The sequence below is a fragment of the Rhamphochromis sp. 'chilingali' genome (genome assembly GCF_963969265.1).
Source record: "Rhamphochromis sp. 'chilingali' genome assembly, chromosome: 10".
Lineage (NCBI taxonomy): Eukaryota > Metazoa > Chordata > Actinopteri > Cichliformes > Cichlidae > Rhamphochromis > Rhamphochromis sp. 'chilingali'.
The window spans coordinates 23,434,971-23,448,962 of NC_137937.1; the positions used below are offsets into that span (position 1 = coordinate 23,434,971).

General features: G+C 39.5%; 1 protein-coding gene across 4 annotated transcripts; it reads left to right on the forward strand.

Annotated features, from left to right (window-relative positions):
• Positions 1-18: 18 nt before the first annotated feature.
• hnrnpk (heterogeneous nuclear ribonucleoprotein K) lies at positions 19-13,709 on the forward strand. Of its 4 annotated transcripts, none has more exons than XM_080894776.1 (17): positions 19-92; positions 928-1,001; positions 1,122-1,275; positions 1,625-1,722; positions 2,047-2,103; positions 3,118-3,161; positions 4,733-4,805; positions 5,234-5,347; positions 5,533-5,661; positions 5,959-6,287; positions 7,960-8,007; positions 9,292-9,331; positions 10,453-10,468; positions 10,893-10,925; positions 11,033-11,100; positions 11,593-11,762; positions 13,017-13,709. In XM_080894776.1, exons 3-17 carry the CDS (start codon positions 1,218-1,220, stop codon positions 13,045-13,047), a joined length of 1,308 nt encoding a protein of 435 aa, XP_080750902.1. In that variant the 5' UTR covers positions 19-92; positions 928-1,001; positions 1,122-1,217; the 3' UTR covers positions 13,048-13,709. The 4 variants fall into 4 exon arrangements, with proteins under 4 accessions (XP_080750902.1, XP_080750904.1, XP_080750903.1 ...); XM_080894778.1 differs by having other exon boundaries at positions 1,184-1,275; XM_080894777.1 differs by having other exon boundaries at positions 1,212-1,275.
• The last annotated feature ends 283 nt before the right edge of the window (positions 13,710-13,992 follow it).

The window sequence follows — 13,992 nt, forward strand, 5'->3', positions numbered from 1 at the left end:
TTCAGCCAATCAGCACACGGTGAGTCGTCTTATCATTTTATTTCCAGGTTCGGTGGAGAAGGAAGAGGCAACTAGCGAGGTGTTTGCTGCAGGTTTGTGTTTTGAAGATATATATTTGTGCTTTTTGTTGTTGAACTGCACGGCTACTATAATGAGAACTACGCCTTTAATGTTTGTTTGCTCACTGTGTTGCTTGTTTGGTGCAACCCGCTCTGCTTGGCTGCGTTTGTGCTGAACCGAAATTAAGGCAACATGGCGAAAGTAGCTAGCTGCTAGCGTGCGCGACTTAGTGTACTCTTTGTATTGATCGATTGGTTATGTTTTAGCAACTCGTTCACGTTAGATCCGTGTCGCGTTACTGTTCGCATTTGAAGCGCTAAGTGGTGCAGAGTAGTAGGGAAGTTTTAAATTCCAATGTGAGCGCAAGAACTCGAAGCGTTTCACTGCGGGCTGGCTAGCTCCGCCGACGGCTAACCGCACCTTAGGCAACGGTCCCTATGTTAGCTTTAACCGGACCAGCTTACTTTCGATTTGGTCACCAGTTCACTATCTTTTGGCTGCTATTGGTTAATATAGTATATATTACTTATATTAAAAAAAAACCAACCCTCGCCTTGTTGTTTTTAGCAATAAGTTATTTTTTGGTCTGCCATTATGTTAGTGTTAACTATTTAACTCCTGATTATAAAGCTGTCGCGGTTTCTCCTCTCTTCAGCCAGACAAACCCCGTGCGTGATCACATTACAGCTGATAACATTTAGCAACGGTGTTCATTCTGATAACAGTGGTCTTAGTTGATTATCGGTCACTTCAGATAAAATATAAGAATTTAAACCCATCATTGGTGTTTACCGAACTGTCTTCTCGCGCTCTCTATTTATATGCCATCATTTCAGTATTTTAAATTAGCCTCTCCCTCTCTTTCAGGTCGCAGGAGTTGTTTGGTTCTTGCTCCGGTAGTTCCGCCTCTCAACACGCCCTTGTTCTCCTAATAAATATCGGTGAGTCTCTGGGATCGGCCAGTTTCTTCCATGTCAGTCCTGCGATCTACTTTACTCAGATGATTTGTCTAATTTCTTCATTTTTTTTCTTGCTCTTACAATGATAACAAAAAACCTCAGCTCACAGGGGCCAGTTTTCTGCTTCTCCCTCCTAATTGCTACCATCTCTATCCCTGATCGAGGTGTTTGGCTCTTCTATTCTTCTGTTAGAAGACGATGGAGACAGATATTGATCAGCAAGAAGAGGCTTCATTCAGCAACACAGAGACTAACGGTAAAAACCTTATTTTAAAGTTTTGCATGTTGTTTAAATACATCAGATTTTGGACACGGTTGGCAAATCTGTGTATTTGGAGATTAAAGTAATTGCTTTTTTATGTTACAGTAAGGGATCTAAATATTCACTGGTCTATGTTTAAAATTGTGTTTGTGTATTAAAAGAAGTCTTTTCTTTCTTAGATGTGCAGAGGGAGATTTGTATATGTTTAGCTTATAATGGGAGAACAGTTTGAAATCACTTTTCTCTTTCGACTGAATAGTTTAATTTATCTTGTTGAAGCGTGTGTGTGCACGTGCACGCTGGCGCAGTGTTGTCATGCTGTGTTTTTATCTCCTTTTGCCAGGTAAGCGCCCCGCTGAGGATGCAGATGAGCAGAAATCATTCAAGCGCTCCAGGAACTCGGATGAGATGGTTGAGCTTCGCATCCTCCTGCAGAGCAAAGTAAATCAGCTTCTCTTTCATTTCACATTTCATGTTGAATCCTTATGTGATTATTTATATTTTTGTCTCATTCTTGTGGGTAGCCCTTCAGTAAGACTGACAATGTCTCCTACTCAGACCATTTTGTTTTTTGTTTTTGTTTTTTAAATGTATTTTTCATGGTTTTCTTTCTGTTCACCTCATTACATTTATGCCTTTTGAATAATTAATTTCCAGGCTTCATTATATTCATAAAGTACTTCTCCTCACATTTAATTGTAATGTCTTTTAATTGCAGCACCATAATTAATATTTACTCTTCTTATCTGTTCTTTGTGTTTTTAGAATGCAGGAGCTGTAATTGGGAAGGGTGGCAAAAACATCAAAGCCCTGCGTACAGACGTGAGTACATCTATTCTATGCAGCCTGAATTTTAATTTTGTTTAGGATTTTAATTTTTTATTCTATAGTTTTTCTATCTCTCTCCTTCTCTCTTTCCACTGGCCTCTAAAACCTGACTAGCCTCTCTTATGGGACAGCAGTTTTTGTTTAAAATTTTTTTTTTTTTTTTTTTTACAGTAATAGCTATTCAAATATATTTAAATATTTAGCTTTTGTATTTTCTTACATGTAAACAAGGCAAAGTTTCTAAGCCTCCTGTTCATTAGGTCCTCTGACAAACCAGTTGGGGTTGTGTTTATCTTTGTTTTTTGTTTTGTTTTTCTTCTCACATAAACATTATGTAATCATCTAAGCTAAACTATCCCTAGGCACAAAGGCCCAATTTCATGTCCATTTGTTTCTTCACAATGATAATTTATTGTCACACTGCTGATGTGGAAACACTGGTGCTCCTGTTAATTTAAATTTATGAGCACAGTGCTGAGTTTGTAAGGTCACCTGCTGCTCAAGCTAACTTTTTTTTTTCCCTTCTTTTTTGTGTTTAGACAAACAGGCCAGTTGTTAATTCATTGAGTTTCATTGACTTTCTCTAGCCCTCAGCAATTTGTTGTCCCCCTCTTTTCTCACTGTCTCTGGTTTATTCCCCAACATTGAACTCTTCATGATAATGATATGCCATTACCCATTTTCCAATGTCACTTTTCCTCCTTTTCTCTCTTTGACAAACCAATCTCTGAGAGAATCAAATTAAAGTAACATTTGAACAGTGTAGAGCCTGTATATTAAAAATGTATTCCTCTTCCCTCTTCCCTCTCCCCTTGTTTATTATTTTACTGTTTACTTTTTTGCCCACTTCCTCCTCTGTTGCCCATGTTCTGGATGGCCCCTCCTGCGCCCGCCCACCTGACACCCTGGTTGGCCCTGCCCATAATCGTGCCCTGTCCTTAAATGGGCGCCTTACTTGATTGACATCTGTGCTCGAATGGCCCTGGCCCCTGCCCATGCCACGCCCAGTACAAAGCCAGTGTGTCAGTCCCAGACAGCAGTGGGCCTGAGCGGTATGTCCCTAAGCTCCTCCCTCTCACTGCCTGACTACAGGTCAAATAAACAAGAAGAGATGAATAGTCATCCTGCCTCTGTCCAGTCACTGTATTTTTAAACTACCTGTTCATACAATATATTAGCCTGAGTCAAAATGCCTAAATACCTTCATGTCCAAATCTGCCTGTTGATCCAGTAAAAGCCATGTGAACAACCTTTTATATGCCATTTTTAAAGTCACGTCAGCATTTAAACTTAGGCTGGTGTTGTCAGGGTTTTTCTGCCACTATCTTTTTAAATCTTTGCTATAATCTGTGCAATATGTCCGTGTGTTTTTGTGGTTCCTCTTTTGTTTGTTTGTTTGTTTGTTTGTTTTTAAGTTGATCATCTATCCTCTTTATCTTTCGTGTTTTCACTTCCCTCCCCCTTTCAGAGTGGATATACTGGTGTTATTTTTAATTTTTGTTAGTTTCATGTCCTCACTTGCTTCATCATCTCATTCCTTCCTTATGAAGCCCTTCTTTTATATTGATAAACTACAGTAGTCCATCCATTCTGAAATGCAAAAGGCAAGCTGAGATTCAAGTGTTGTGGTTTTTTTTTTTTTTTTTTTTTTTTTTTTTTTTTTTTTTTTTTCCTTTCCTGTCTTCTGCTTTATCTGAACTTGGTTGACTGCTGAAGCCATTGAAAATACAGGATATCTCTGTCCTGCTCATTTTTGCATTCTTTGGTTTTATATTTATTGCTTCCTCCATCCCCTTAAAAAGCAAACAAAGCAAACTCGAGTGGTGGCAGACTTCATTTACCATGGTGTAATCTGCTCTTTTACTCTTCAACTGCCAACATTCTGCTCCCATGTAAAAACTGTGCTTAAGTTTTCCTCCTCAGTAACTAGTGTTTATTGTACTGTCACTAGGTGGGTGTGGACACCAACATTTTAACTACAAATTGACTGTCCAAACTATTTATTTATTTTAAAAAAAAGAAAAAAAAAGTTGCGTGTAATTTAAAAAAAAAAAAAAAAGCGATGGGGTTATTTATTTGATTTTCCTCTGCGATTTTAAACGTACTGTTTTGCGCATTTTGGGGTCTTTGTGGTCAAAATGTTTGTGGTTTGCATCCACCAAACTCTGCTTTAAGATTTTAGAGTTCTCTTTGGCACCATTGGTGCTCATTCCTGCCAGTTCCTCCTCAAACCTCCCTTGTCTCCCCTCTTCAGTGGTCACCAAATGCAGTCACTTTTCTTTGGGTCCTTTTAATTTTGTCTCTTTGCTTTCCTTCTCTGGACAAAGACTTTCCTTTTCATTGCATTGTTTGGGTGCCAGCTTTTTGCCAGTTACAGAGGTTAAAAAAACAACCTTGACCTAACATGTAAAGTTTAGAAAACCAAAAAAAAACTGGACGCAAATATTTAATTTAGCTGTGTTAGTCTCATTGAATCATTATTTGGTGTTTGACAGTTTTTTCTATGGCAAAAAGGGGGATGGTATGAATTCTATAATCTAAAATGTTGTTCCCTTCCTCCTGGGATGCCTTGCCGGCACTCCAACCCCACCCTCTAATTGTTACGCATGGATGAATTCTGAAGCATCCTGAGCATCAGTGCAGACATTGAAACTGTTGGAGAAATCCTGCTGAAGATTATTCCAACATTGGAAGAGGTGAGCACTTTTATACCCCCGTTTTATTTAATTATTTATTTTCCCCCCTCTGATTTTAAGTTATTGCAAAACTAGTTGTTGCAAATGTGAGTTGCTTTGAAAATTTCATATGCTTGTTGTAGGTGTGAGCGTGTTTGCCAGTATGTGGTTTTTAAGGTCAAACTTCACTGGTTTAAAGGCTTTCTGATTGCATGTGTCGGCAGTCTGATGTGACTATGTATAACACTGTTTCTATGTGCCTCTATCTACCATTAATTGTTTTTTTTGTTTTGTTTTTTAAAGAATAAATATTAGAATTTTCCCTCTAAGAGTCTTAAGCTACATTTCAGGTTGAATATGCTCATGTGTTCCCATTGGCAATCAGGTGTATGAGGTAACGATGTATAAAATTTGTATTATGGTTTGAATATGTTAAATGTCCCGTGCAGTACCAGCAGTACAATGGGATGGATTTTGACTGTGAGCTCCGTCTGCTGATCCACCAAAGCCTGGCCGGTTCTATCATTGGAGTGAAGGGAGCCAAGATCAAGGAGCTGCGTGAGGTATCTTCAAAAAAATGGAGATTTGTTTTTGTTATGTTTGTAAATTTTATATTATTCTTAGACTTGATTTAAATGCCATCTTTTGTTCATCTGTCTTTCCCTAATAAATGGACAGCCTTGGGATTTTGTTAAATGAGCATCTGTTTTCTTTGTCCATTCGTGTGTGTGTCTGTATTTGTCTCCAGAACACAAAGACCAGCATCAAGCTGTTTCAGGAGTGTTGTCCCCAGTCGACAGACCGTGTAGTTCTGGTTGGTGGTAAAACGGAGAGAGTAGTGGAGTGTATCAAGACTATGCTGGAGCTCATATCTGAAGTAAGGTTATCTATTCTGGAGTAGTTCATTTATGTATTTATCTTTGCAGCTATTTATATATTGAAAATTGCTGATCTATGGGAATTTTTTTTTTTTTTTTTTTTTTTTTTTTTTTTTGCCTTAGGTTTGGTTGGGAGTTTTAATTCAATATGAAATCCATGATAATTTCACAGAACTTAAACCATATAATAATAAATAATACATAAATAATAATATTGTTGCGCATGATCCCTCTATTTTCTTGTAAATTAAATTGACGCTCTGGGCAGGCCTGAATGTTCTGTTTCCCTGTTTCAGGCTCCCATAAAGGGCCGTACACAGCCCTATGACCCCAACTTCTACGACGAGACGTATGAATACGGTGGTTTTACCATGATGTTTGAGGAGAGAGGGGGTGGACGCAGACCAATGGGAGGTTTCCCAATGCGCGGTAGCCGGTCCAGCCATGGAGAGCGCAGCTTTGACCGAATGCCTTCAAGTAGAGGGGGAAGGGGACCCATGCCTCCGTCACGTCGAGATTACGATGAAATGAGCCCCCGCCGAGGTCCTCCCCCACCACATCCGAGTAGGGTTGGTAGAGGGAGTAGCCGTGGACGCAACATGCCAATGGGACACCCACACAGAGGGTAAGAGATGAGCACAGATAACATGCAGTTTGCTCCCCTGCTTTGCTTTTTCTTGTGCACAAATCAGTCTTGTCCCAAGGCATTCCCACTTAAGTGAGTTTGTTATAATAAGAATACATTGCCCATCTTGTAAGCATTCACTGATTTGCTTAATACTATAGAGCTTAATGACTATAGAGATTGACTGACCATGTGACTTTCGCGCATTGCATGCTGGATACTCGTGGCAAAGCAATGCATCAAACGCAAGCATTTGCAGCATCGCAAAACGTTCATTCTCCGGTTCCGATACCTTCTTTCTTTGTCCCCCAAAAAAGTTATGTACAAAACGAAGGAGAACAATGCCGGTCCGTACAAAGACAGACTTGATGAAAAGTCAAAGAAAAGATATGAGGAAAAAATCAAAGGAGTGAAAGGGTCAGACCCTTACGAGCACACAGAGTGGACAAAATATATTAGTGTGCTGCCCAACTTTCACCACGCTCATATTTATAATTACACGGTTCTTGGAGTGAGTGCACACACTCATGAAGTTTAGTAACTTCAGGTCACTGCAACAAGCCCAGGTACAGTTTACTGACGGATGGGTACAGGACCTTGAAATGCACCGTGTAGAACGAAAGACCATCGTACGTATCATAAGTTTACCAGTCTCACAAATCGTCTTCATAAATACACATTCGTTAACCGTTTATTAATAGGACTTTAAGCTCAACAATAATTAAATAGTAGTGGAAATAATTTCTGATTCGCATTACAGAAATGTAGCAGTGACAATAATATTGTATGCTGTAATCGTCCTGGGCAATTAGTGATACAATAAACAAAGGAGCATAGTGCGACAGTTTCTGTTCAGCGCCAGACTTGCTTGTAACCTATATCACCAATTATGTTATGAAAATGACGTATTAACTACTACAAAACACTGACCTTTGTGGAAATTCTTGGGGCAGACTAACATGTGAGCTGGAGTGTTCTGGGACGTTATATTTGGTCTTTGAATGGCTGCAATCCAGGCCATCCGTCGCCTCTTTGTTACTTCGGAAACATGGCTCAAACAATTTCTCTTCAACGACGTAATCCGATTAAAAAAAAAAAAAAAAACGATCTCTTTACCCGTCGGCTTCCCGTGGCTGTCATGTGACCGGCTATTGCAGTTAATAATACAACAGCTTCTTGACATTTTTGTGTTTCTTTTTATCGCTGTGTAATGTAATTTCAATTGAAAGCCTGCGTGCGCTAGTACCTCTTGCCACGAGTTCCCAGAATCCTTTGCGGTTTTACCCCTGAATGACGTCACATTTTCAATCTCTATATAAAATTTGAGTTCGAAGTTGAGTCCTTTCACTCCTGTTTAGCGCTTCTTGAGTTTGATAGGTTAAAAAAACAGCAACTCTATATTCAAGAGCACTTGCTCATTTTCCTACATGTCCATATACAGAGCTTAATCTCTTCAGGTGCCTTCTTTCCATTCAGATGCGTTCTGTTTAGGGTCAACTTGGTTCAGTTGTCTTGTGTAAGACGAACTAAGTCCAGTATTCTGTATGTTATTGAGTGGCTATCATTTCATTAAGTGTATGTGCTCATCATTGTCTGGGTGTGTTTGTATCTTTTCTTTTTTTTTTGTGCGTTTATTTGTTTTTGCCGACCCCCATCTCCATCTTGCCCACAGAGATGATCGTTACTATGACTCGTACCGCGGCTCAGATGAGAGGTCAAAGTAAGTTTCTGCCCCTAAACCTTTGACTAAACCTCCTAACTAATCTCAACAGGGATACTTTGACATTCTGATTTTCAGTTGGTTTGTATTACCTGCATTTGTCACATTATAAGTAGATGTTCTGTAATTCACTTCATGTTAACGCCAGTGGGATTTTGCCCATCGGTCTGTGTTTGGAGTGATTCGCTGCTGCTGAAAGCCTAAATTTACATTCACAAATGAAATGGACAATTTGTCTGGAGTTTATGAAAATTAATTGTTAAGGTATCCCCACATGTTTCCTCTGCTCTACACATTTTTCTGCTCATTTTTGAGAAACTAAAAGATTTACTCTTCTTTTGTATTGCTAACTACTAAATACTACAGTTTGTTTTTTTTAGTACCCTAACCTTCATTCACATGTTCAGCCCATCTATTTGGAGTGCTTTGTAGGACAGTAGAGCAACACTGTATGACAAGCTCTTTCTTGTGATGGTAACACATTCATTGTGCTACTCATTAGATAGTTATTTTGTGGTGGTGTGTGAGGGTCATGTGCTGATGTGATGCTTGTCACTTACAGCCCCTGCTAAGAGGTATGCTTTCAATGCCAGCTTTTGATTTAAAAATATTTTTAATATATAGAGATGTATAATTTTGCTTCATTTTGGACTCTTAAATCCAACCTGAAGTAAACCAATTCAAGCAAATTATGTTGGGTGTCAAACTATGGGCGGGGCTATTAAAAATTCTAAAATGTAAGCTCTGCGATGACAAAACAAGAACAAAGCTATTATGATACCCTGACAGTAGCCTTGTTGATGATATCTCTAAGACTTTTTTATTATTAACAAAACGTGGGGAAAGAGTGTAGCAAAAGCACTACATGATATTAAGTTATGATGAGACTTTTATCACAACATTAACATCTGTGCATGTATGTTCTTAAGAAAAGAAAAAGTACAAAGTACATCCAAATGTGTTTCTTCAGTCTTCTTTATTTTAGCTCAGTCGTGTAGGGGGGGGAAATTCAGCAGCCCTTGGCTCTGATCATCATCACCACCACCTGTCACTCCTCTCACCATAACACTGTCAGAGCTGTTCCTGTTACTGTGTGGGAAGATGGCTGAGAGGAAATGTGTTTATACTGTAATCTTGCTCAGCGTGTGTGTGCAGTTTGACCTGGACCAGAAATTTTCTTTGGAATGTTGTCAAGCATTTTTCTAAGCTTTTTCTATTTCTTTCCACCCCAACCCACATCTCCCTCTCTCTGTGTTTCTGCCCACCCCTCCCTTCCATCACCAGTGACAGAAGAGGCAGACCGGATCGCTACAGCGATAGCATGGTTAGTGACCCTTTGCTAAATGCATGCGGCTCTGGTACTAGCATCTCATTGGGTGCCAGCGTCCACAACCTAGCATACTTGTTGGTCCTGTCGCCACACAATATGCTGTGATTGTCCCATTATCCTGTCATGACAATAATGGTTTATCAAGTCAGCATGTGATCAACTGCCATAACCAGAGGGATTTTTTTCTAGGTTTTCTTTCTGTACGTCTGTCTGAGGCGAATTTCTTAAAATTTGGCACAAGTTTGTTTGAACTAGAGTATGAACTGGTTTCATTTTGGCGGCCAAAGATCAAAAATAGTTTGAAACAGTTCATTATATATTGTGTAAGTGTGTAACCATGGAACTGATCATAAATGCCAAAGAGTATTAAATGGTTAAGTGATAACTTTACATACAGAAGGGCAGGGCTGGGCAGGATGTAAATTGAAATTTGATTGGTTGGCGGAAGGATAAAATAACAAGGTGGTAATTCTAGTTGACATTACGTCGTCACTCGTGCAAATGAATGTGCATACACTCAAATGAGCCATGGATCCAAGCTAGCTTTTGCATGGTGTAAACCATCCCACCAAATGACCGTAATCACCACAGCCGGAGACACCCCATAATAATCAGCTATAATTACCCTCTTACTGTGTACTTTTCACGGCCAGCCTGTTTTTCCTGTAAAGTGAGGGAGGATGTTGGAAGGGTAGGGAGGTAGGGGGTGGCCGTGGTTGGTTGCTAAGCACTAATAATGCTTTGTTGACAGACTGGAAGGTCTCTCTCCCTCATTCTCCCTCTCCCTCTCTGAGAGCTGGCAGGATACTGCCTGCCGTTGCTCAGCAACAGCTATTTGAATTGCTTGTTGCCCTGGTGACAGCAGCAGCTGAATAGCAGCTGAAAATGGGGGCTGATGGAGATGCAAGGAGAGATGGGGAGGGGGGATGGAGGGAGAGAAGGAGGAGGAGTCTGTATTATGGATGAAATACTGGGTGGCTTTTAGTTTAGTCTACTCCATGGATGCTGCAGCTTCAGCATCCGTGCATTTTTGCGTACGATCTGTGGGATGTAAAGATGAAAGGACTTCATTGTGCTGTATGTAACCGGTCTGTGTTTCTGTGTGTTTCTTACAGAGTGGCGGAGGATATGGTAAGTGCTAAACATCCTGTATTGCGTGACGAGGATGTGGTTACAATGCTGTTAACGTCTTAATCAACAGTACAGGTTGGAGAATTCTTAATAATTTAGTGTGGTGACAATAATTTTCTCATATGTTACAAATATAAATGGGCTAAAAGGATATTGCAGCTAATGAATTTGGGATATTAATTTAAATCTGTATTGTGAATTTTAAAGAAATTTGTTTGCAATGACATTTGATTTTAAACATGTTTCCAGCAAATGTTAAGGATTAGGTAGAGATTTAAATATGATTTAACACATTTCTTGATTTCTTTGCCATATGTACCCACTTATGGGTTTAAGTTTAGTATCAAGGGGGGTCATTTGAACAACTGTTGGCCTGTCTTGGTGGTGATCACTGAGTGTTCTTTTTGTTTCCTCTTCTGCTCAGATAACAGTTCCTCATGGGATAGCTACCAGTCAGGTGAGCCTCTACACTTAATCAGTCAACGTGATTAGAAAAGATTGCTTTTTTCTTTCTTTCTTTTTTCTTCCCCCTTTTCTTACCTTTCCTCTTCTTCTTGCCATCAGGTGGTCGTGGCTCCTATAACGACATGGGTGGCCCTGTCATTACCACACAAGTGACGATCCCTAAAGATGTGAGTGAATGACAATATAGAACTGTAAACTTACACCTAAGGAAGATCTGTTTTATTTGTCTACTGTGCCCCATATTATAAAGATTGGAACTGTACATTGCAATCCAAGCATGTTATCTGCACTCTGTCATTATCATTATGACATTTAAGTGGCATTTAATTTTTTGTGTGTGTGAGAGTTGCTGTTAGGTGTGCAGCAGCTAAAATTTGCCAACAGAATATCCACAGTAGACAAGTCATTTAAGGTCCATTTATTGGTTTTATTAAAGAACTAACCACTACCTAAAATAATTTCAAGATGTATTTTCATTGATTTTTTTTTTTTTTTTCCTGAGTAAAGCTTTTCTGTGTTTTGTGTCTCCAATTTGGATTTGTCAACCTACACGCACCTTTAGTCACAGAACCTAAAATAATTTAACATTTTGCCCGCCCCCTGTTCACCACCCCTCTTTTTTTTTTCTTTTTTCTTTTTTTTTTTTTTACTTGGTACAGTTGGCTGGCTCTATCATTGGTAAGGGAGGCCAGCGGATCAAACAGATCCGCCATGAGTCTGGGGCCTCCATCAAGATTGATGAACCTCTGGAAGGTTCTGAGGACCGAATCATTACCATTTCTGGCACCCAGGATCAGATCCAGAATGCCCAATACCTCCTACAGAACAGGCAAGTCCTGACATGGGCTCGGTATATTCCAGTGACTTTTATCCTGTTTTCGATTTAGAAATTCTTGGTCTAGCATGCTGGTGGTAGTTATATCTTCAAGTTGTGTTTATAAGGCTCAGTAACTTGTAATGTTAGTTTTGAACTTTTAGAAAACCTCAGTCAAACTGTTCAGTGGTCAACTGACCTCTCATGAGTGAGGGTTGCATCATTAAAAGTATAATGCAACCCTCTCAGAAAGTGCATTCTTGTTTACTTATGCTGAGAAGAGCTGCTCATGTGTGAAAGATTAACTTTCCCTCAATTCATTGAACCTCACATTAATAGGGGAAAGGTTTGGTTGAGGTTGTAAATATGTTGTATTGAAATTACATTCTGTTAGTCCACTTTTCGTTGGGTTTCTGAAATTCTGTTGCCTGCTGTCTTTTCTTCACTAACCCCCTTCCTTTCTTCCCATGCAACGTGCAACTAGTACAAACCTTCCTCTTACATGAAATGGCTGTGACGGAACAGACAAGCTTTAACAGCTGTTGTACATATCACGTAACATGTTTATTTTTGTTTTGTTTTTGTTTTAAGGGTTGATGTGATAGGCATATTTCGTTGACTGTCACATCTGTCCCCTGAAATATGATTGTTAAATTATTATGAAAAAAAAAAAAAGCAGAAAAAAGAAAACAGTCCGTTTGCCATCAGAGCCGTTTCACTGTGAAGCAGGGAGTGGATTGATTCTTCCCCTGGCTGCTGCTGTGTGGAAGACTAGTGATTTTGTTGTTTTTAGTTAGAGCAACCGACAACAAATCACAGTCTGCCAAATAGCACAGGCTCCTCCTCTTCTGTCTCCCTTGGCAACCAGTAGGCACGTATAATACACACTACTTCCTTGTTGATGCTACTGCCCGAATGCTAATACAGCTGTAGACCTGCCGCCCTTTCTCTTGAGTAGGGTAGTGTTGCCATGCTAACTAACCCTTCCTCCCTCTTCCTTTCTCTCCTTCCTCCCTTTCAGTGTGCTGCACCTGCTTAGACACAAGGGCTAACCACACCCTGCTATTTTCCTCGTCTTCCTCATTCTCTTTCAGGCACTTCAGTCACATCTTCATCCTCTCTTTCCTCTGCCTCTCCTATTTGCTGTCTCTTTCCACTCCACATTCATGCTCCCACTCATATTTACAATTCCATTGGCTTGCAATGTGCAACGTTCCCCCCCCCCCCCCCTTGTGTGTGTTGTTTATTTTCTCACTCTTTTTATTTCAGTGTGAAGCAGTACTCTGGTCATTTGCTGTAGACCAAGGAGGCTCAAAGTGAAGAAGAATGAGATTGCCCCTCCTTCCTCAACCTTTCTGCCCTTCCCAGCACATCACCTTCAGACTATTCTGGATTGTGGGTGTCTTTTGGTTTTTTCTTAATCTTATTTTTGTATTTTTTAATGAAATAAATGTCCAACATTCCTGTGCATAAGAGAAAATGTAGATGTTCTGCATTTTTAAGAGTGTAATCCATTAGTTTATCAGATACACACTTGCTTTTTTCTAACACAGATAACAAATTATCCTTCAGACTTTTCACAGAAATAAACATAACCTTTATTTTTTGGATGGCTTTGTGTTTTTGTTTTTGTTTTGTTTTTTGTTTTTTAATGACGCGTGTGTGTTTGTGACTTGGTGGAAATCTATCTTTTGTGCGTACATGTAAGCACATGTCAGCGTGTGTGGGTTTGGTGTGCTTTCTGTAGTCTATATTGGTTCCTTCGCACCCAGTTGTACTACATTACCACTCTGTGCAACATGCAGAACGTAAGCTTATTCTTTTTATTTTATTTTCGAGAGCTGTGGGGGACTTAACCCTTTCAGACTGGATTTTTGGGATGTTTATGTTGGGATTTGTGTGAATATAGCAGTTGTCTGATGAAACAGCTGAAATCTTTGATTTTTTTTGATTTTTTTTTTTTCCTCACAAATGGGGAAAAATGTAGCTAGAAATTTGTTGGCATTTTATTAGAACGTTGGAAGGAGAAGAGGGGGGGGGGGGGAAGGATATTGAACCTCATTGTCCCTGCAGTTTCCTGCTCTCCATGTGCCCATGCTGTAGACTCCCCATTTTCAAATTACAAGATGAATAAAGATGATGCCACTTTTTACTAAATCTTGAACTTCTGTTTTTATTAATTCACATTTCTGGTCTATATCAGTTTCTAAGTGTTTTTAGTTAAATGCTGTTTTATTAATATACT

Coding starts and splice junctions, on each gene's coding strand:
- hnrnpk (XM_080894776.1), top strand. CDS start 1,218: ATGGAGACAGATATTGATCAGCAAGAAGAGGCTTCATTCAGCAACACA. Junction 5,348..5,532: donor AGATCAAGGAGCTGCGTGAG/GTATCTTCAAAA, acceptor ATTTGTCTCCAG/AACACAAAGACCAGCATCAA. Junction 8,008..9,291: donor GGCTCAGATGAGAGGTCAAA/GTAAGTTTCTGC, acceptor TTCCATCACCAG/TGACAGAAGAGGCAGACCGG.